General features: G+C 35.7%; 1 protein-coding gene across 1 annotated transcript; it reads left to right on the top strand.

Moving 5' to 3' along the window:
- The first annotated feature begins 12,179 nt into the window (after nt 1-12,179).
- On the top strand, nt 12,180-19,181 carry LOC117909747 (pentatricopeptide repeat-containing protein At3g29230-like). The gene is made up of 4 exons (XM_034823805.1): nt 12,180-12,251; nt 18,056-18,357; nt 18,448-18,610; nt 18,685-19,181. The coding sequence occupies exons 2-4, from the start codon at nt 18,129-18,131 to the stop codon at nt 18,773-18,775; spliced, it is 483 nt and encodes a 160-aa protein (XP_034679696.1). The 5' UTR covers nt 12,180-12,251; nt 18,056-18,128; the 3' UTR covers nt 18,776-19,181.
- Nucleotides 19,182-23,049: the final 3,868 nt, after the last annotated feature.

Genomic DNA, 23,049 nt, shown 5'->3' with positions numbered 1-23,049 from the left:
CAATGGCGTCTCATCCTTCTTATCAAATGCTCAATCATACTCTACCTGTGAAACTTGATCGGACTAATTACATTCTGTGGAAATCTCAGATTGATAATGTTGTTTTTGCCAATGGATTTGAAGATTTCATAGACGGATCTTCCATCTGTCCAGATAAAGAACTCAGTTCAGGATTGATCAATCCTGCCTTTGTTGCTTGGAGAAGACAAGATCGAACGATCCTCAGCTGGCTCTACTCGTCTCTCACACCAGCGATCATGGCACAAATCATTGGTCACAACTCTTCTCACTCTGCTTGGAATGCATTGGAGAAAACCTTCTCATCTTCCTCCAGAGCCAGAATTATGCAGCTAAGGCTCGAGTTACAGTCAACCAAGAAAGGTTCTCTGTCTATGATCGATTATATCATGAAGGTTAAAGGAGCTGCAGATAGTCTAGCAGCAATTGGAGAACCTGTCTCAGAACAAGACCAGGTTATGAATCTCCTTGGCGGACTTGGATCCGACTATAATGCAGTTGTAACTGCTATTAATATTAGAGATGACAAGATCTCTATTGAAGCTGTTCATAGCATGCTTCTTGCGTTTGAACATCGCCTTGAGCAACAAAGCTCGATTGAACAATTCTCTCCTATATCAGCCAATTATGCCTCTTCATCTAATAGCAGAGGTGGTGGAAGGAGGTATAATGGCGGTCGAGGACAGAATCATACCCCAAACACCAGCAACTATACCTACAGAGGTCGTGGTCGAGGGGGTCGATATGGCCAAAATGGGAGGCACAATTCCAACAGCTCTGAGAAGCCACAATGCCAGTTGTGTGGCAAGTTTGGTCATACTGTTCAGATCTGTTATCACAGATTTGATATCTCCTATCAAAGCTCTCAAAGCAGTAATACTTCTCCCTCAAATGCTGGTAATCCAAACTCTATACCTGCTATGGTTGCCTCTTCTAATAATCTTGCAGATGACACTTGGTATCTTGACTCTGGAGCCAGTCATCATCTGACTCAGAGTGTGGGCAATCTGACCAGTTCTTCACCATACACGGGCACAGATAAGGTGACAATTGGTAATGGTAAGCACCTATCCATTTCCAACACTGGTTCTCATCGTTTACTTTCTGATTCACATTTTTTTCATCTCAAAAAGGTGTTTCATGTCCCCTTTATATCAGCAAACTTGATAAGTGTTGCTAAATTCTGCTCAGACAATAATGCCTTAATTGAGTTTCGGTCTAATAGTTTCTTTGTGAAGGATCTACATACGAAGAAGGTGCTTGCTCAAGGCCAGCTTGAGAATGGACTTTACCGATTCCCAGTTTTGAACAGCAAGAAAGTAGCCTTTGTTGGTGCTACTAATTCTTCTACTTTTTACTCTCATAATTCCAGTATCTTTGATAATAAAGTGAAGTTATGGCATCACAGACTAGGCCATGCTTCTACTGACATTGTAACCCAAATTATGCAGAGTTGTAATGTCTCATTTGAAAAGAATAAAAATACTATTTGCTCCTCTTGTCAGCTTGCTAAAAGTCACAGATTACCTATTCATCTTTCACTTTCTTGTGCTTCCAAACCTTTGGAACTTGTTCACACTGACCTTTGGGGACCTGCCCCAGTCAAGTCTACCTCTGGTGCTAGATATTTCATCTTGTTTCTAGATGACTACTCACGGTACACCTGGTTCTATCCTCTTCAAACAAAAGACCAAGCCCTTCCTGTTTTTAAGAAGTTCAAACTCCAAGTAGAAAATCAATTTGATGCTAAAATCAAATGCCTACAGTCTGATAATGGTGGTGAGTTCAGATCCTTCAAGACATTTCTTCAGCAAACAGGCATTTTTCATCGGTTTTCTTGCCCGTATAACTCAGCTCAGAATGGGAGAGTTGAACGAAAGCATAGGCATGTTGTTGAAACCGGGTTGGCCTTGTTGGCTCATGCCTCCTTACCAATGGAATTCTGGCAATATGCTTTCCAGACAGCTACATTTCTCATCAATAGAATGCCAAGTAAGGTACTCCTAAATAACTCCCCTTATTTCACACTTTTTCAACAGGTTCCGGATTACAAGTCCCTTAGAGTCTTTGGCTGCTTGTGTTACCCATTCATCCGTCCTTACAACAGTCACAAACTTCAATATCGTTCTGTTCAAAGTCTATTTCTAGGTTATAGTCTTCATAACAAAGGGTTTTTGTGTCTTGACTTTCTGACTGGACGAGTTTACATCACTCCTCATGTTGTTTTTGATGAGGGACAATTTCCTCTAGCTAAAACTCACCCTCTCTCCTCAACCAAAGACACTTCAACAAATACTTTAACTCCAGCCATTATAACTTCCTTTCCTTCTCCAACCTTCTGTTCTAATGGCAGCCACACATCTTCACTTTCTTCCTCTCCTTCCACGAGTGAAGCTTCTGATTCTGTGAGTAGTCCTACTGTTACTCCTGCCTCTAGTACCTTACCCGAAGCTATACATGAGGATCAACCTCCTTCTCCTTTCCCTTCTCCACGCATGACAACAAGGCTAATGCGAGGTATAACCAAGAAGAAGACCATTTTTGATCTCTCTGCTGTAAAGATCTCAGAACCGTATACACTCAAACAAGCTCTCAAGGATCCAAATTGGATTCAAGCTATGGATTTAGAAATTGCTGCTCTTCATCGGAATCAAACTTGGGATCTTGTTGAACAGCCTTCTGAAGTTAATCTAATAGGCTGTAAGTGGGTATACAAGTTGAAACACAAGCCAGATGGGAGCATAGAGAGATATAAAGCCCGACTTGTGGCTAAGGGGTATAACCAAACTCATGGTCTTGATTATTTTGAGACCTTTAGTTCGGCTGCAACCATTCGAATCATACTAACTGTGGCTCTCAGTTTTCAATGGGAAATTAGGCAACTTGATGTTCACAATGCTTTTCTCAATGGTGAGTTAGAAGAGCAAGTCTACATGTCTCAACCTCCTGGCTACTTGGATACTAAATTCCCAACCAAAGTGTGTCGATTGAAAAAGGCTCTATATGGTTTGAAACAAGCACCACGATCCTGGTTTCAACGACTCAGTTCTGCCCTTATACAGTGGGGATTTAGCAACTCTAGAACTGATAGTTCTATGTTTCTACACTTTAGTGAGTCTACTACTTTGATTGTTCTTGTCTATGTTGATGATATAATCATCACTGGCTGCTCCTCAACACAGATTTCCTCACTCATTGCTAAGCTTGATTCTATTTTTGCTTTGAGAGATTTGGGACAGTTATCATACTTCCTCGGTATAGAAGTCTCTTACCATGAAGGCTCTATGAATTTAAGCCAAACCAAATACGTTTCTGATCTGCTTCATCGAACTGAAATGTTTGATACCAAACCAGCAAAAACACCTGGAACTGTTGGGAAGAATTTGTCCAAGTTTGATGGTGATCCTCTGGACGACGTCACTCAATATCGAAGTGTGGTAGGGGCACTTCAGTATCTAACAATAACAAGGCTTGATATAGCTTTTGCAGTTAATAAGGCATGTCAATTCATGCAACAACCTACCTCAGCTCATTGGCTTTCAGTCAAAAGAATCCTTCGTTATCTTAAAGGAACAATGCAAGATGGGTTATTGCTGAGTCCTTCAACCAATTTGACAATCGAAGGCTTCTCAGATGCAGATTGGGGTGCTCAACCTGATGATAGGCGAAGTTCCAGTGGCTATTTGGTGTATTTGGGAGGTAACTTAGTCTCTTGGTCCTCTACCAAACAAAAGGTGGTGTCTCGCAGCAGTGTCGAGTCTGAATATCGTGCCCTTGCCTTAGCTACTGCAGAAATTATATGGATGCAAGCCTTGTTGCAAGAATTTTGTGTTCCTATACCTGCGATTCCCTTGCTCTGGTATGATAATATCAGTGCTTATCATATGGCAAAGAACCTTGTGTTTCATGCTAGAACGAAGCACATTGAAATAGATCTTCACTTCATCCGAGATCAAGTCATACGAGGCAAGATACAGCTGCATTTTGTACCTACTGAAGATCAGCCAGCTGATCTTTTGACTAAGCATCTTACAAGTTCTCGGTTCTTGTTTCTTAAGTCACAGCTTTGCATAGCTCCAAGACCCTTTCACTTGAGGGGGGATGATAAGCCAAAGATAGAGGAAGTGGTTACAGATCCCACGTGATAGTCTTTACTTGATTTCTGTTATGACAGCTATCACTACAGCTGTCTTTACTTCTTGTAATAGAGTTTCTTGAACAATATATATAAACTCTCTTTCACTCTGGTTTTCTCCCACAAAGAGAACAGAGTTTTGCCTTCTCAAATTCTAACTCTCTTCAGGTAAAACCCCACTTGAGGCACTCCCATTGTACCACACTATGCTCCAAAGCGGCCTAAAGCCTGATCACATGACGTACCATTTTGTTATAAAAGCTTGTAATGAGTCATCCGTGACTTGGTTTGGGTTATTGGTTCATACCGATGTTGTTAAAAGTGGTTTTGAGTGCGATTCTTATATTGTCAGCTCTTTGATTCATTTATGTGCAAATGGGAAAGATTTGGGTGCTGCTAAGCAGCTTTTTAATCTGTGTTCTGACAGAGATGTGGTTTCTTGGAATGCAATGATTGATGGCTATGCAATTGTTGGGAAGATTGACGAAGCTAAGAGACTGTTTGATGAAATGCCTGAGAGAAATCTGGTATCTTGGAATTCCATGTTGTCTGGGTTTGTCAAATGTGGGAATGTGGAGGAGGCTTTTGGGTTGTTCAGTGAGATGCCCTGTAGGGATGTAGTGTCATGGAACTAGTGATCACATTTTGGATTGGGTTTTGCATCTTTTGAGTAGAAGCTCAGTTGAGTGGCAAGTGTAGGCTATGGGTCTCATTGAAGCCCAGTATGGGAGGGTCCAATGAGAATCCAATTTGAGTTATGCTAAGTCCCCTCTCTAATCTAGATAAAAAGGGTTTTTCTGTTTTCCCATAGAGCCACCATAGCTATTATCAAGATCATAGAGAGGAAGACTTGGTTGCAACAATCAATCACGGTTTTTTATCATGGCTCAAACAGGTATGTTCTTTATAGTGATTTCCTATTGTTAGTATCCTTTAATCATGTATGATTAATCTATGCGATTATGTAAATATTTAACATGTGGTATCAGAGCCTAACTTACATGATTTAGGATCTACATTTGGAAATCGAAAATAAAATTTTTAGTTTCTTATTTTATTTTCTTTTCGGAGCCAAATTTGTGATCCATGAATGTGTATGTTTTTTTTTAGTTTCTTTTGATTGTGAAACTTTAGGCCTTTTGTTCCTCTTATCTCAAGCTTCAAATTGATATATCATATGTGCAATTTCGTTGTTTAAATTGGGAGTAATTAAGTTTTTAAATTTTGGGAATTTTTTTTAAAAAAATTCAAGAAAAATTTTATTTGTTCAAATTATTGTGTTTTACTCAAATTAAACTCTTAGATTTTGTTGTTTACATATATTATAGTTGATATGTAGCATCAATTTCGATTTTTTGGCTCAATTTCGGTTTTTTGGATCAATTTGGTGAAAATTGAAAATTCGAAAATATGGGTATGAACCCTAGAAAATTCGTTTTGTTTTTTTTTTAAAAATAAAATAAAATAAAATTGAGCAAGATTGAGAAGTTTTTTTTATTTAATTAATTTTTGTAAAGAGACTTCTTATATTGTTAATGTAAAAATACATGTAAAATGAGGCCGAAATAGGTGTTAAAATAGAGTTTTTCAATCTTGGCTATGGAGGTATGAAAAACCGAATTTTGTTAATCAATTATGGAGATCTTTAAGTTGTTTTTTTGATGATTAAATGTCCTAGAATTATTAGAAACAACCTAAAGTTTAAAAGCCCTCAAGATCCCGATCAAAAAAACATTTTTTTTTTCAATTGTTTGTAATCCGGGTTGCAACCGGGTCATTTGACCCGTATTGCAGAATTTTGGACCCAATGCTGGAGGTTGAAGATGACCTCCAGCACATGCCACACGTGCCACATGTGCCACACGTTCCCCACTCGCGGGTCAAGTGTGTGAGGCACGTATAACCTCATCCGGTGTCCGTTTTGAGCCCTGTTTTTTCCTGTGCGCTCGTTTTTTTGTAATCTATTTTTCTAGATATATTATTTTATTTTTTGGGGGTCAAAAATATTTATTAAATAATTATTACTTATTTATGTGATTTAATTAGCTTAAAATTATTTTTTGGTATAATTTTCTATTGAGAATTTACCAGAAATTATGCTAATATATATGGAATAGGAGTGTAGTACTCACTCTCTCTAGATTGAAACTTTTTCATGCATACTCTCCTACTTGGTCTAAATCACATAAACTAGTTAAATAATTAGTTTAAAGTGTAATAAAAAAAAAAATTGTTGTTCAAATTCTTGCAACTATAATTGATCATATGCATATATATCGCTAATATGCACTATTGTTGTTGGACAATTTTTTTTAATTTACCCAATTTTGGAACGTTGCATGTGAATTGTTGAGGTTATTTTACCAAAGTGATTTAACCATCAAAATTTGCAAGTTTATGAGTTCCTATTTTGTTGATGGGGAAAATTTTAGATTAATTTGTACAATCGCCTGCCCAAAGGGGGTTATTGTGCAAATTAATTTAACAACATGAGGATATTGAATTAGATAAATAATTTGATAAATTTATTTGCCCAAAGGAAATAAATTTTAATGAATTATTTGTTGATCTTCATGCTTAGAGAATAGTTGTTTATTGTGGACTCTGCCCAAAGGGGAGTTTATGATAGTACAATTGATTCTTGTATTGTATTGCTTATGATTATTTAAGTTTTTTTTTTACCTATTGCCCATAATTGATCTAGTTGCAAAATTTTGTCAATCAGTTTCCTTTGCTGTGAACAACAATAATGCTACAATTGAAATTCTAAGTGGGTCGAACTATAAGAGATGGAGATCAGACATAGAGTTTGTTTTAGGAATGATGGACTTGGACATGGCTCTATGTGAAGATGAACCTCCTAAACCTACTAATGAAAGCACTGAAGCTATGAGAGCTCATTATGCAAAATGGGAAAGATCGAACCGTTTGAGTCTTATTTCAATCAAGAGGTCCATTGCTGAGCATCTCCTTGGAGGAATACCTAAGAGCAACAATGCTAAGGAATTTCTTGTTGCTGTGGCAAATAGATACCAAACATCTGACAATGCTGAAGCTGGGCATTTTATGGATGAATTGATGAATATGAGGTATGATGATATGAAAGGGGTTCGTGAGTATATCCTAAAAATGGTGCATCTTCAGACTAGATTGAAAGCACTAGACATTCTCATTCCCGATAAGTTTATTGTTCATCAAGCCCTCAATACTCTGCCATCTTCTTTTAGCCAAATCAAGACTGCATACAACACCCTGAATCAGTCTTGGGGTGTGAATGACCTGATCACTAAGTGTGTGGTTGAGGAAGAAAAGCTGAAAAGAGAAAAGAATGAATCTGCTCATCTCGTTGCTCTTGGAAAATCGAATAATAAAAAAAGAGTTGAAAAGACTAGAAAGCCCAACTTCCATAGTCATAAGAAAAATAAGAATTTCAAGAAGAGTGGGAGTGAAAAGCAGAATAATGGAAATGCCAAGAACACAGACCTTAAGTGCTATCACTGCAACAAAAAGGGTCACAAGAGGGTTGATTGCTTTAAGTTTAAGAATTGGCTAGAGAAGAAAAAGAAGGAACAGGGTATGTTATCTGCCTATGTCTGTTTTGAATCTAATTTAGTTAATGTTCCTTTAGATTCATGGTGGCTTGACAGTGGTGCTACTGTTCATGTTGCAACTTCTTTACAGGGGATAAGAAATCTGAGGAAGCCAAGTGAAAAAGAGTCAAAGCTTAAAGTTGGCAGTGACATCGGGATTGATGTTGAGCATATTGGGGTTGCTGTTTTAGAATTGGATTCTGGTTTTCAGCTTGTTTTGGACAATGTTTTCTGTGTACCTTCGTTTAGAAGGAATTTAATTTCCCTTTCAGTACTTGATAAAGCTGGATATAGTTTCACTTTTGAAAATAAAAGAGTTGATGTGATTTATGACTCTAAAGTGATTGGAAATTGTGTTTTATCTGACGGGCTTTATAGATTGTCGTTGTTATCTACTTGTTCTTACAATGTTGAAAACAATGTTGCTAAAAGACCTTTGACTAAGGAAAGATCTTCATTGTTATGGCATAAGCGTTTGGGGCACATTTCTAAAGAACGAGTAGAACGCTTAATTAGTTCTGGGATTCTTCCCCGCCTTGATTCTGATGACTTAGAAATTTGTGTTGATTGTGTGAAAGGAAAATTGACAAAGAATAAGAAAAATGGTGCAAACTCGTAGTCAAAATTTGTTGGAGATTGTTCATACAGACATTAGTGGACCTTATTCCACTACCTTGCGTGGCAACAAGTACTTCATTACATTCATTGATGATTTTTCCCGCTATGGCTATGTATTTTTGATAAAAGAAAAGGCAGATGCTCTTGAAATGTTCAAAGTCTTCCAAACTGAAGTTGAGAAACAATTGGGGAAAGTCATCAAAATTGTGAGATCTAATCGAGGTGGTGAGTATTATGGGAAGCATGGTGATGCTGGACTACAAAAGGGACCTTTTGCAAGGTACTTACAAGATAATGGTATTGTTGCTCAGTATACTATGGCTGGTAGTCCTGAACAGAATGGCGTAGCAGAAAGGCGCAACCGCACTCTTATGGAAATGAAAAGGAGCATGATGGGTAGATCAAATTTGCCAGAATACTTATGGGGTGAAGCCATTAAAGCAGCAACCTACATTCTGAACCGTGTTCCTAGTAAGTCTGTGCCTAAAACACCGTTTGAACTATGGACAGATAGAAAACCCAGTTTGAATCATTTTAAAGTATGGGGATGTCCAGCTGAAGTGAAAATCTATGATCCTTCTTTAAAGAAGAGGGATTCGAGAACTACTAGGTGCTACTTTATTGGGTATCCTAGTCACTCAAAAGGATACAAGTTTTATTGTTCGACTCGTGGCACTAGATTGTTGAGTCTCAAGTGGCAAAGTTTTTAGAATTGGATGTTACTGATAGTATACCCTCTCAATCCAATGAAAGAGTGGAACCCATGGATGTTATTTCTTTACGTTTGCCAGTCTCAGACGTTAACCTTGATGTTGGAGCTTTTGATTCTGGGATTCAACAAGGAGTTGATGCTGTCAATTTCCCTACTGTCGAAATAAGCCCTATTGTGGATGAGATTCCTCTTGTGGAAATGAGGAGATCACAAAGAATTAGGAGACCTGCCTTATCTAACGATTATTATGTTTACCTTGGAGAGGGAGAGTATGACATTGGAGAAGAAGTGGACCCTACTACTTATTGTGAAGCTCTCAGTAGTGATAAGGCAAATGAATAGTTGATTGCCATGAGAGATGAGACGCAGTCTATGTCAGACAATGATGTTTGGGAACTTGTTGATCTTCCCAAAGGATATAAACCCATTGGATGCAAATGGGTATTCAAGACCAAAAGAGACAACAAAGGAAATGTTGAAAGATACAAGGCTCGGTTGGTTGCTAAAGGGTATACACAACGAGAGGGCATTGATTTCACAGAGACTTTCTCACCAGTCTCTACCAAAGATTCCTTTAGGCTAGTTATGGCGTTGGTAGCTCATTTTGACTTAGAGCTTCATCAGATGGATGTCAAGACAACTTTTCTCAATGGTGATTTGAGTGAGGAGGTCTACATGTCACAACCTGAAGGATTTAAGGAAAATGGAAAAGAGAACATGGTATGCAAATTGAAAAGGTCAATTTATGGTCTCAAGCAAGCTTCTCGCCAGTGGTACTTGAAATTTGACAAAATTGTGACGTCTTTTGGTTTTATAGAGAACAAGTTTGATCAGTGCGTTTACATGAAGGTTAATGGGAGCAAATACACTTTCATGGTTCTTTATATCGATGACATTCTACTTGCTAGTAGCGATGTGAATCTTTTGAATGATACCAATCGTATTTTGTCTGCTAATTTTGACATGAAGGATCTTGGAGAAGCATATTTTGTGTTGGGTATTGAGATTTATAGTGATAGATCTCGAAACCTCCTTGGGCTATCTCAGAGAGCCTATATCAATCGTGTGCTTAAAAGATTCAATATGCAGACGTGCAAAGCTGGTGATGTACCTGTTGTGAAGGGAGATAAACTCAGTAATGAACAGTGTCCAAAGAATGATTTGGAAAAGGATGCCATGAAGACTATTCCTTATGCTAGTGCCATTGGTAACCTGATGTATGCACAAGTATGTACAAGACTTGATATCGCTTTCATTGTTAACGTTCTTGGTAGATATTTATCGAACTCTGGACATGATCATTGGGTTGCTGCAAAGAAAGTCATGAGATATCTACAAAGAACGAAGGATTTTATGCTTGTGTATAGGAGGGTGGATAATCTCGAGGTAGTTGGATACTCAGATTTTGATTTTGGTGGTTGTTTTGATGATCGCAAATCTACTTCAGGATACATTTTTATGTTAGTTGGTGGAGCCATTTCATGGAAAAGTGTCAAACAGAGCCTAATTGCATCCTCGACCATGTATGCTGAGTTTGTAGCTTGTTATGGTGCATCATCTCAAGCTGTTTGGCTAAGAAATTTGATTTCAGAGTTGCAAGTTGTTGATTCCATCTTTCGACCCATTGTGATTTATTGTGACAATAATGCAGCTGTGTTCTACTCTAAGAACAATAAGATTAGTACGGGTTCTAAGCATATGGAAATCAAGTACCTTACAGTCAAGGACTTAGTGAAGAAAGGAGATATTGTGATTGAGCACATAAGAATTGAGTCCATGCTAGCTGATCCTCTAACCAAAGGTTTAAAGCCCATAACGTTCAAGGAACATGTTGTGAATATGGATGTCATTAAGTCTTTTGATTCTTTGGTTTAGTGGGAGTTTTTGTGATTTCCCTTATTTCAATTATTGTTTTATGTAAACATTGATCATTATTGTTCTGCGACTTGCAAAATTAAAATCTTTTTATTATGATGATCATAATTAAGTATTATATTATAGCATGTCGTAATTGAATTACATACAACATGGTATCTTGAGATATTGAACCTTAAGAATTACAGTTGTATACTATTGGATGTCACAAATACCACTATTTTGAGATTTTGTGGTGCACTATTGGTGACATATGACTTGTTAAAGTCAAGCAATTTCATATTGTTTAGAAATTGCAGCAATTTCATTTTGTTGAGAAATTGCAATTACAATTTCATTTTGCTGGTAAATTGTAATGAGGACTGATAAGAAACAATGCATATAGATGATGATCACATGTTGGCATTGATTTCTTACTACACTACTGGGTTTACAATCCATGTCGATATGGTTATAAATATTCGTGACTATAAGGGGCATTATGTTTGTTGAGATTAACATATAGACCATTATAGTCCAATATTAAGACCATGTTGGACCGGATAAGTTTAACAAGATGCTACTTATAGACTATCATTTCTTTAAAAAAAAAAAAAAAAAGGTGTGGCCACACAAAATAAACTTTTCTGTATTTAACCCGAGAGTCTTATTTTCAAAATGAATTTAATGAATCCTCAAAAACAATTACTGTAGCCCAAGTGGGAGAATGTTGGAAAATTTTTATATGGGCTAACATTAATTGAATAATTTGTATTTGCAAAAACGGGATAATGGATAGTTTATTCTATAATGAGCCCAATTAACTAGTGATCACATTTTGGATTGGGTTTTGCATCTTTTGAGTAGAAGCTCAATTGAGTGGCAAGTGTAGGCTATGGGTCTCATTGAAGCCCATTATGGGAGGGCCCAATGAGAATCCAATTTGAGTTATGCTAAGTCCCCCCTCTAATCTAGATAAAAAGGGTTTTTCTATTTTCCCATAGAGCCACCATAGCTATTATCAAGACCACAGAGAGGAAGACTTGGTTGCAACAATCAATCACGGTTTTTTATCATGGCTCAAACAGGTATGTTCTTTATAGTGATTTCCTATTGTTAGTATCCTTTAATCATGTATGATTAATCTATGTGATTATGTAAATATTTAATAGGAACTCCATGTTGGCGTGCTACGCGTAGTGTGGGAAGCCGAATGAGGCCCTGGAACTTTTTGATCAAATGCGGGCTGTGGGCGTAAAGCCATTTGAAGCAACTGTTGTCAGCCTCTTATCGGCTTGTGCCCATTTGGGCGCTTTGGATAAGGGTTGTGATCACTCCAAAAAATGTTTAAATGGCATGACTGATCAAACTCTCACATGGAACATGAAAGAAATAAAACTCAAACTTCAATAGGAGCTATCAAATAATTTGCCTAGTCACAATTCATAAAGAGTAGGCATTATGCAAATTTAAGCTTCAAAATAATTTCCACTCCCAAAGGTCCAATCCTTACTCTTCCACAAAAATCTATGTGTTATTTATTAGTTTCCGGATATAGTATGTCAAACTAATCTCTCCCCTCAACCTAGTTATTTTCAAAGCTTAGCAAACTAATCAACCTCCAATAGGCTAAGAACGCACCTCTTTTCTTTCACAATTTTTTTTTCTTGTAGGAGTGCAAAGCTTAAAGGCATTCTTTTCTAAATTGTCCATGTAACGGGGTCGATCGATGACTCCCAACCAATCAAGGTTTAGGGCATCAAGCTTTAAGGATTTTTCAACCACTAACTCCTCGGATTTCACCCTGGACTTTTGAGAATGAATTTTTAATACTCAAGCACCTACAAAATGTTAAACTCCACCTATTCACCCATGTAACGAGCATTGAGGTCGGTGACTCCCAACCATTGAAGGCTTAGGGCACCAGGTTTTAAAGATTTTCACCATATACCCCTCAGACCTTGCTCGGGTTTCAAGGCAAGTAAAACATTTTTCTTTTTCTTTCTTTTTCCAAAGGCTCATTAGCCTTTTATAAGGTGTCTCAACACTATTAAAATGAGGTCAAAGGTACCAAGTCTAAATTTTCCTAAGTCAAGGGGGAAAATAGTTTTTCACCTTATAAACGTAACCTAGTGTGCACGGTGTGTGATAAGCTTAAAGTGGAAGAAATAAGGTTGAAATCAATAGGAGTTCAATAATTCATCAACTTTAATAAACATAATACAAACTCTAAGTTTCAAGTAAAAAGACAAAAATTTAATTTCTCCCATTTCATTTTGAAATTTTTTCCTTAATAGCCATGGAGAGTATTCAAAAAAACTTTAAAAATTTTAAAAATTAAGCAAAAAGCAACTAAATTACCAAAATAACTTAGCATTAATAACAAACTTCCTTCCTCAACTCTCCCCCCAACCAAGCTGAACATTGTCCTCAATGTTTCAAGAGCGATTAAAAAAATAAAGGGAGAAAGTGGTACCTCCTGAGTAGCATGGAGTCTGAGTCGTATAGGAGAAACCACATGTTTTAAAAAAAAACAAAAGATTCAGTGAGTAGAGGAAATAGAAAAATGCCAAGTTTAAACAAAAATGATGTCTATATATTAATCTGAGAAAATAGAATATAATATATGATCATGCAATACATCCAATCCCAGAATATAAAACATCAAAACATGGAATTATCTATACTAATATAATAAGTAAATACAAAAATTAAAGAGATGATCAAGTAGTGGTAGGGTCCTGTGGAGATAATGGCTCTGTGGTGGCCTTCTGAGTGGGTTGGGTCAGGACATTGACCTCTGCTCTGGTAGTCTCCTTAGGTGGCGTAGTCTTCTCAACTGGAGCTTTCAGTTGGAGCTATGAGCTGTGATGGTTTAGGGAGGTCAGAAATGGAGTGAGAGGCTTCATGTGTGTGATCCCAGGGTGCACGGGGCTCTCCTCTAGTTTTGTCCATGGCTGATATGGAGAGAGGTGGTTGTTCATGAGTTCCAGAGGGTACTCAAATGGTGCACGGGGGTGTTCTCTCCTCTAATGCATGTTCCTGAGGCTTCAAATAGAGAGGGAGGGGCGGAATTTGGATGGTCACACGTTTAAAAACTCTTTCGGAAGTCGAAAATGGCTTTTAGAAATGAAAAACAGAGTCTTGGGTGTTTAAAAATGGGTTTAAAAGACAGTTGGTCATTTTCGCACTTAAAAAAAAATTTCGCACCTTGGAAAGGATTTTTCGCACTTTAGATTTCAAGGTGTGAAATTTTCGCACCATGTTTTGATTTTCGCACTCGAATTCGCACCGTGCGAAATTTTTCGCACCTTGTTTCGCACCGTGCGAAACCATTTCGCTACTTGAGGTGATGGCACTCGTGTGGCAACAAGTGGTTTCGCACTGTGCGAAATTTTTCGCACCAGGAACAGTAGCCATGCGAATTTGGATTTTGGATTTTCGCAACTTGGATGGATTTTCGCAAGTTGATTCGCCTTTTCGGAAGTTGTTTCGCAAGTTTCCCCACTTTTGGAAGTTGTTTCGCTGAAGAAAAAATTTTTGCAAGTTGTTTCACATCGTGCGAAAATTGGTTTGGACTGTGCGAAATGCCACTCGTGTGCCAAGAGGGTGTTTCGCACGGTGCGAAAATTTTCGCACCTTGATTCGCACAATGCGAAATTTTCGCACCTTGATTCGCACTGTGCGAAATTTTTTTTTTTTTTTCAACTCGGTGCAGTTTTCTTGCAATGACCATAACTTTTTCGTTTTAACTCCGATTTGAACACCGTTTGAAGCGTTGGACTTTTGACTTCCCGAGCTTCAAAACGGGATATAGTATGTATAAAATGGACTCGAGAAAGTGCTCCAAATATGTCCCAAAGTGGCAACAGAACCAATGGCCAGAATTCTCTCTTCTCTTCCTTTTCTTTCATCATCATTTTTTTTTTGACAGTACACCCAATTGTTTTGCAGTCCTTCCTGCAATGATCATCCAAAAACTTATGTTAAATCAAAACTAATTAAAATTAAAGCATTGAAATCAAAATTAAAACAAGTAATAAAGCAAAAAGATATGGACTAGCTAGTTTTTTAGAAAGACTAAGTCCATTAAAAAAAATGTTGTCCTGTTTCAGCTTGCTCGGATCCCATATGAAGTTAGCATCCTTCATTAGAGATTTGCATTGTATGATGGCAATGGAAGCAATTTCCTTTCTCTTTCCTTTAATTTCCTCCCTCTTCTTTTTCTCTGTTTCATTCTCTGTTTCATGCTCTTGTTTGGATGTGGCCAAATCAACCTCTTTACCACTCCTTAGAGTGATCACGGCTTTAACGTCTCTCACTTGTGAAGATTCTCTCTTATGAGCCTTGAGATTGGTGAGCCTTGGTATTGAGTATTAGAGATTATCTATCTTTTGAGATAGATCATTTTGTATTCCATCCATCCTTTTATCCAATGAACTCTCTACACTGTCAATTATTTGACTGAGCTGAGCATTGATGGATTTCTGAGCTCCAACAAAGTCTCCCCCGACCTTGCTAAGATTCACTATAGCTTGTTCAAGGTTCGAGGCTTGCTGAGGTGCTTGAACAGGTTGCTGGTACTAAAGTGGCTGTGGTTTCCAAGAGAAATTTGGATGGTCCCTCAAATTGGAATTGTAGGTGTTGCAATCACCAAACATTTCCCTCACCACTGGAATGGTAGGACACTCTTCCACCAAGTGCTCATAAGATAGACAAATGGCCCAAGGCATAGCTTGCAATGGTGTCTGAGAGATAGCTTGTATTTCTTGCATTTTTTTCATTTCTAGCTCTTCCAATCTCCTTGCCATAGCTGCAATCTTTGCCTTCATGTCGATTTCTTCCTTCAAAATATACATCTCAGCCTTAGAATTAGGTTGAGATGTCATTCTTCCCATATCTCTAGCATTTGGTTCATCCCATCCTCTTGAAAGTTCAGCCACATAACTCAAGAAGTTCATGGCTTCCTCTGCTATCTCGTATTCAATATGACATGCACAACTAGCAATTTGTGAATTAAAAACAGAGAAAACAAAAGAAGACAAAAGAAAAACAATTCTAAAAAAATTAATACTAACTAAAACTAGCTGAAAGGTAAACTAAAACATAAATAAAGAAAAAGAACAATTAAAAAGAGTTAGTAAAAGAAAAGTAAAATCACCAAACTTGTGATGAAGATCACAAGTGTTCTCAAAAGATCATATCACTGCAAAGTGGCACCATCCCCGGCAACGACACCATTTGATTCGTTCCCAATTGGTGTCTCAGCTGATTCGTGTCCTCTCAATGGTCCTTGACAGTGGTGCCATTTGATTCGTGTCCAGCTGGTGTCTTGATTTCAGTCCTCAGACGGGAGCAATCAACAAAATTTATAACCTATTACACCATGTACTAGGATAGCCTTAGCTAGCATAGCATAGTGGTTCTAGGGTCGTTCACTGGGATGGGTTTTCACTTCGCAATTGATATTAGTTCAAAAACTGAATTGGTGCTTTTTCTTTTCTTTGTTAGCTTTAAAAGAAGACATAAGTTTGAATGAAAACGGATGGTATTAAGCTAACATAACATAAAGTAACTAAAATTAACTAGAAAGAATTTAGAAAGAAAGGTGTTTCTTGGGATTTCAGGTTACTAGGATCAGGTGCCAACTATAAAGAGGGAGATTCCGGTCACTTGAATCTTTTCCTCGCATTCGGAATTTAACCTATTGTTATTTCCCGAACTGGTGTGATACAGATGCTTGCCATTAATGGTTTCAACGCTAAATCCCTCTCACTGATACACCTTGCAATGGCTCGTACCTCTCACCTAGTATTTTCCATTCAAGGTGATCCTTAGCATCGGATCATCCTTCACAAGCGAACAAGAGATAACAATTAGACCTCCATGGAGCAAGATTGCAAGCAATAAGAATCCATGGAATCCGAAAGCTTACCAAGTATTGGCTATTCATGGTAATCCTAGTTAACTAAAAATATAAAAACCAAAAACGGATCACACTTTCTCTTCATTAAAAACGGAAACAACAAAATCTCACACTTATGTAGCCGGAACCTTACTTAGCTTCCTTCACCCAAGAAACAAAAAGTCTAGCCACTCATCCTCTAAGAAAACATCTCAGAGAATGTTTGGCTAGCAAGAAAATGAAAATGAAAGAGAAGGAAAAACAGAGCAAGGCTCTGTATATTCTATATATTGATCGATTCTACATACTTATATATATATATCTTTTACAATGGATGCAAGGGAATATATATAGAGAAGTTTTTCCAACCTTCCTAGCTAAGAAATCTTATGGTTGGTGGATTACAAGGAGAAGAATGGAAATTTATACAAAAATATCTGAAGAAAATATCTAAAAGAGTCGGTGCACAAATATCCCAGTTCGCATGTAGATTTCGCACATTGCATGGTGACTTGCGAAAATCTCGCAAGTTGATTTCGCAACTTGGAATCAATTTTCGCACGTTGAGCTCCAAGTTCGCAAGTTGCAAAATCACTTTCGCAAGTTGGGCTTCTCTGTGACTGTGCGGCTGTATTCCATTTCCATTTCGCAAGGTAGGCTTTAATTTCGCACGTTGGAGTTCCAAATTCGCAAGATGCGAATTTGTCCTTCAACTGGATGCAGTTGTCTTGCGAAGGCCATATCTTCCTAATTTCAACTCCAATTCGTACAAAGTTTGAAGCATTGGATTCTTGACTTCCTGAGGTTTGAAATGGTATATAGCATGTAGAAAATGGACTTCGGGAAGTGCTCCAAAAGTGCGAAAGAAGACTGCAGCTGCTGTCCTCTGTTTTCTTCACTCTGTTTTTCCTCTCTCTGTTGTTCTTTCCTTGCATACTTTGAACGACTTTGGCAAAGGGCTATGGAGCTCCAAAGCTTGGTTCTTCATGAATTTGAGCTTCCAAAAGCTTTGCCATGAACTATATACAGCTCTCCCTCATTCTTGGATTGCTTTGGTGTAGCTAAAAGCTATCAAAAACACCAAAACTTAACACAATTTGATTAGAAACGATTGCAAGGGTCCCTAACATGCCAATTGAGTTAAAAGGTGATAATTACTACTCAAGAGTGTTTAAAAGAGGTAATTACAAGCTACAAAATAGCACTTTTTGAGTAGTAATCAGGTTGCATTTGCATACTTATATCAACGATAATAGAATTGAGGTCAATTCCATTGTTGGCACTGCACTTGTGGACATGTATGCGAAATGTGGAAAAATTTCCCTTGCCACGCAAGTTTTTAATGCAATGGAGTCCAAAGATGTTCTAGCTTGGAACACAATCATAGCAGGCATGGCCATACACGACCATGTGAAAGAAGCCCAACAATTTTTCAAGGAGATGAAAGAGGCGGGTGTTGAACCAAATGACATAACCTTTGTAGCTATGCTTAGTGCCTGTAGCCATGCTGGAATGGTGGATGAAGGTCAAAAACTCTTAGACATGGGCAGCAGTTATGGGATTGAGCCAAAGGTTGAGCATTATGGTTGTGTTATTGATCTCCTTGCCCGTGCAGGGCTCTTGGAGGAGGCTATGGAACTTATAGGGACCATGCCCATGGAGCCCAACCCATGTGCGTTGGGGGCATTGCTTGGAGGTTGCAGGATCCATGGCAACTTTGAGCTGGGTGAGATGGTGGGAAAACGCCTCATCAACCTTCAACCATGCCAGAGTGGCCGGTAAAACCCTTTCACGTATGCTGGAAAAGACTAAATTCACTTGACTAACCTGTTTTCCAATTTTTCCTCAACAGCTACATCCTCCTCTCAAACATATATGCAGCAGCAAAAAAATGGGACGATGCAAGAAAAGTGAGGAACCTTGGCAGGAGTGAGCGTGATTGAGCTGAAAGGTGCATCGGTTTGTGGCTGGTGACTGGTCACACCCGGAATCAAACAAGATATATGAGAAGTTGAATGAGATACACACAAGGCTGAAGAGTGCAATTGGGTATTCAGCAGATACCGGGAATGTGTTGTTGGACATGGAAGAGGAAGATAAAGAACATGCTCTAGCTGTTCATAGTGAGAAGCTGGCCATTGCTTATGGGCTACTACACTTGGATTCAAAAGAAGCCATTAGGATTGTGAAGAACCTTAGGGTTTGCAGAGATTGTCACCATGTCACCAAGCTGATTTCAAAGGTTTATGGTCGAGAAATTATTGTAAGGGATCGGAATCGGTTTCATCATTTTGAAGATGGTGAATGTTCCTGTCTTGATTTTTGGTAGAGTCAGTGTTAAATATTGAATATGGGTTTATTTATTATAATTTAATAATAAAAAGATAAAAATTGATAATATTTTTAATAATATGTTATGTAATAAAATTAATCAACTTTTAAATTGATTTTTAATAAGAGAAGCAGTTTTTTTCTTTTTTTTTTTTGTTTAAAAAAAAATTATATAAGATACCAAAATTCTTAAAGACTTATATAGAAAAGGTAATAATTTTAAAAGTGATGATATGAGTCACATTTCTAAATCTATAGTTTACAAAAATGTGATGCCAATTTGTTTTTGAGAAAAAAATTAGTTTTTTTTTTTAATTTTAATTTTTATTATCATTTACAATTGATTGGGATAAAAACTTTTACTATTAAAATAAACGTTATTCATATTAAACTGAATAAGCATTAAAAAATTGCGTTTTTGTTAACTTTGAATTTTATCTTTAAAAATAATTTATATGACTGTTTTTTAAAGAAATAAAAAAATAAATTTAATTTTGTATATTTTTGTTATTTTTACTAAGGAGACGTCTTCAAACTAATGAATAAAAAATTAGAATTTAAGATACTTAAAAAGTAATTCAATATGCTAAATACTTCTATTTATTGAGTTCGTTGAAAAAAATTGGAGAACTTTCAACTTTGTTGTTTGTTTTTTATTCTTTTATTTATTTTTATTTTTTAAATTTATGCTTTATCGTCTTTATTAAAAACAAATTACAATGGTTTCAGTTTTAATTTTTTAAAAAATTTTAATGTAATTTAATTTGCAAAAAATTAATGTCATTTGTATACCTCAATTATACCTTAGTTCCTTTACTTTGTACCTAGGGTTCTATGACTATGCATCTTATCATTATTTTATACTTAGTTGTCATTATTTTTGTATTATGATCATTGGTTTTTTTATATCTTGATTTTATGTGCTTGTACCCTCATTCAATTATTCAGATGTTGATCAATGATTTTTGTCGTTTATTGTATTAAAACAAGATTTTTAATCTAATTCACTATTCTAAGGTAGCTTTTACTTGATAAGAAATGGCTTTTAGTAAAAGCCATGGTAGTATAACGGTTTAAAATATCGTCCATTAGGATGAATTATTTTTGGTAATCAAGGCTTAAATGGGAAGAAAAAAATGAATGTGATCAAGTGAAATTGGAGTGACAATTCATAATAAAAATGAAAATAGCAGTGATTTCAAATTAGGAAGAACAATTCAATAAAAAAGAATCAAATTTTGAAAGAAGATTAATATGAAAAAAATCTTAGAGTTAAGATTCTCTTGAAAACAATCTCTATGGTGAATGGTTGTTGAGATTTACTCTTCATCAGGTTATATTGAAAATATAAATTTTCATCTAAACCGATTTTTTATTTAGTTTTAAATCAAAATCTTATTTATATTCAAATTAGGTGATTTAATTTAAAGGACCAATTCAAATTATATATTTAATTCATCTTAAATCGTCTTTTAATGATTTACACAATGCAACTATTCAATTTCATTAAATTTAACTTTAAGAATTTAATGAATTTACCTAATTTGTATTGTAGTGGTCATTTAAGAGAATTTGAAAAGAAAAAAAATCCCAAATTTCAATCAATTGAATAAAAAAACCCTTGCCAAATTAAGCTTCATTTCCCAAATTTCAACTATTCATAGTTCAAACAAATGAAGGACACTCAACATCATCTCAATAGGCTTTTGGAACTTTTCAAATTAAAAAATATGAGATTTAGTACCAATAATGACATTTTCACACAATTTTCATTTGAACATGCGAAATTGAAGTTGGTTGGTTACAACATTTAAACCCCTCTTTGGACGAGTTCGCATGCTCCTGAGAAGTTTTGCAATTCATGCAAAATGACTTCGCAAATTCCTAACTCTTGCAGCCATCATGTTCTTCTAGTTCAGTTGACATGTTTGTGCAAAATCATTCTTTAGCTTGCTGCAATTTCTCATCCTTTATCTCACATGCCAAATTTTGCATAATGTTGCAAAATTGTTATTTCTATTTTTTTCACACTTTTCAATCTTCTTTCTTCCATGATCAATTAAATGCATTATTTACACCTTGAAATCACTATAGAACTTACAAAAGAAGGTTAGTTATCATTGCAAGAGCAATAATATGTCAATTGGATATTTTAAGCATAATACTACTTGGAAGATGTGAAATTTATGAGAATTACGATATCAAATATGCTCTTTTTGAGCAGTAATAAGATGTAACCATATATTTTTAGCAATTAGATAAAAAGATTTAATGGTTTGAAATGATATTGTAGATTTTTTCATAAAATTAGTAATATAATAAAATTAGTATTTAATGATCCTAAGCATCCTATTTAATATTAGTTAAATTATAAGAAAATTAAATAAAAATTTAAAGTTGAAAGAAGTAGAGCCCTAACTCTCTTGTTGTCGAAGGTGTTTAGTTTTTTGAGAATAAAGAGTTAAGGCTTGCATAGAAATTATTTTTTAAAATAATATTTTATTCTCTATAACAAAAAATTGCTTTTATAACTTAAAAAACATGTTTAACAAATTTTTAACAACAAATATTTTTTTAAGAATTTGTTTTGAAAGTAAATTGTTTTTTATATTAAATTTGAGGTGTTTTCCATTGTTTTTTGTAGAACATTCTAAATAATAATTGAAAATATAAAGAATATTTTTAAAATGCAATAATAATAATAATAATAATAATAATAATAATAATAAATATAATTAAGGAGGGGAGGATGAGTTTGAAGTAGATAATAATAATAATAATAATAATAATAATTAAGAAGGGGAAGATAGGTTTGAAGTAGAGAATAGGGTTCCCTTCCTTCCCTCTCGACCTTGATTACTCATTCCTACCTAATTAGGGATAGATCCTTGCGAAGATCCACCTTGATGGGTATTTTCGTTACCCCTATTAAAAGCATCTCCTAATATTTGGAAGCATATTTGAAAATCACATTAAAAATTCAAAAATCACTTCTGAACAATTACTTCATAGGTGACCAATTCTTCCAAAAATCCATTTTTTGTAATATTTAGTTTACATCAAAACACTAAGTGGTTCTTCATAAAAATATTTCTAATGAGAGCAATACTATTAAAAGTGTTATATACTAAGAGCTCGCTTGAGAGTAATTTGGAAAGAAGTTAACTAAAAATGCTTCCTTACAAAAATTATTTGTTCAAAAAAATTTTTACTAAGATATTTTGGCTACTAGCAAGATCAAAACTAAATAAACCCTTAACCAATTGTAATGATCTGACCACCCACTTCCCCTTGTATAGAAATTGGTTCTCACCGGATTAATTATATATGTATAGTTAGGATTCTCACATAAATGTGTGGGATCAAATTTAATACTATTTATAATGATCTATTCCATCTCATGTAGGGATAGTCTACTCTAAGTATAATATGCTCGTATTACTATAAAATATGACAACATAGTTTAGAGGACTGATATATATGGGATATCAAACCAATTTATATTTATACAAGGGGCTAATGAAACATATCAAATGATGGTTTTGAATACCCTTATATTTGGATCCCATATAAGTGTTTATGGTACAAGATATCACCATTGAAGTATTTGGTAAAATAACTAGAATGTATAAGAAATTACTTAGAAAATTTTATGAATTTGGATGGATATACATGATCCTCAACAAAACATTCATTATATAATATCATCTCACATAAGTAAGAATAATATTAATAAAGTAGAAGGTGCACAAATTCCTAAATTAACACACATTTTAGATCATAATCAATTGACTTGTAGCAACTTATAGTGTTCAATCTTTAGAGCAAAACATACTAAAGATATCTAACTTATTTATTAAAAAAAAAAATCAAGACATCTAGAGAT

The sequence above is a fragment of the Vitis riparia genome, unplaced genomic scaffold, assembly GCF_004353265.1.
Source record: "Vitis riparia cultivar Riparia Gloire de Montpellier isolate 1030 unplaced genomic scaffold, EGFV_Vit.rip_1.0 scaffold303_pilon_pilon, whole genome shotgun sequence".
Lineage (NCBI taxonomy): Eukaryota > Viridiplantae > Streptophyta > Magnoliopsida > Vitales > Vitaceae > Vitis > Vitis riparia.
Note: the sequence above shows the minus strand (reverse complement) of the source record. Positions and strands in the feature narration are given on the sequence as shown.

Coding starts and splice junctions, on each gene's coding strand:
- LOC117909747 (XM_034823805.1), top strand. CDS start 18,129: ATGTATGCGAAATGTGGAAAAATTTCCCTTGCCACGCAAGTTTTTAAT. Junction 18,358..18,447: donor TGCTGGAATGGTGGATGAAG/GTCAAAAACTCT, acceptor TTGCCCGTGCAG/GGCTCTTGGAGGAGGCTATG. Junction 18,611..18,684: donor CAACCATGCCAGAGTGGCCG/GTAAAACCCTTT, acceptor TTTCCTCAACAG/CTACATCCTCCTCTCAAACA.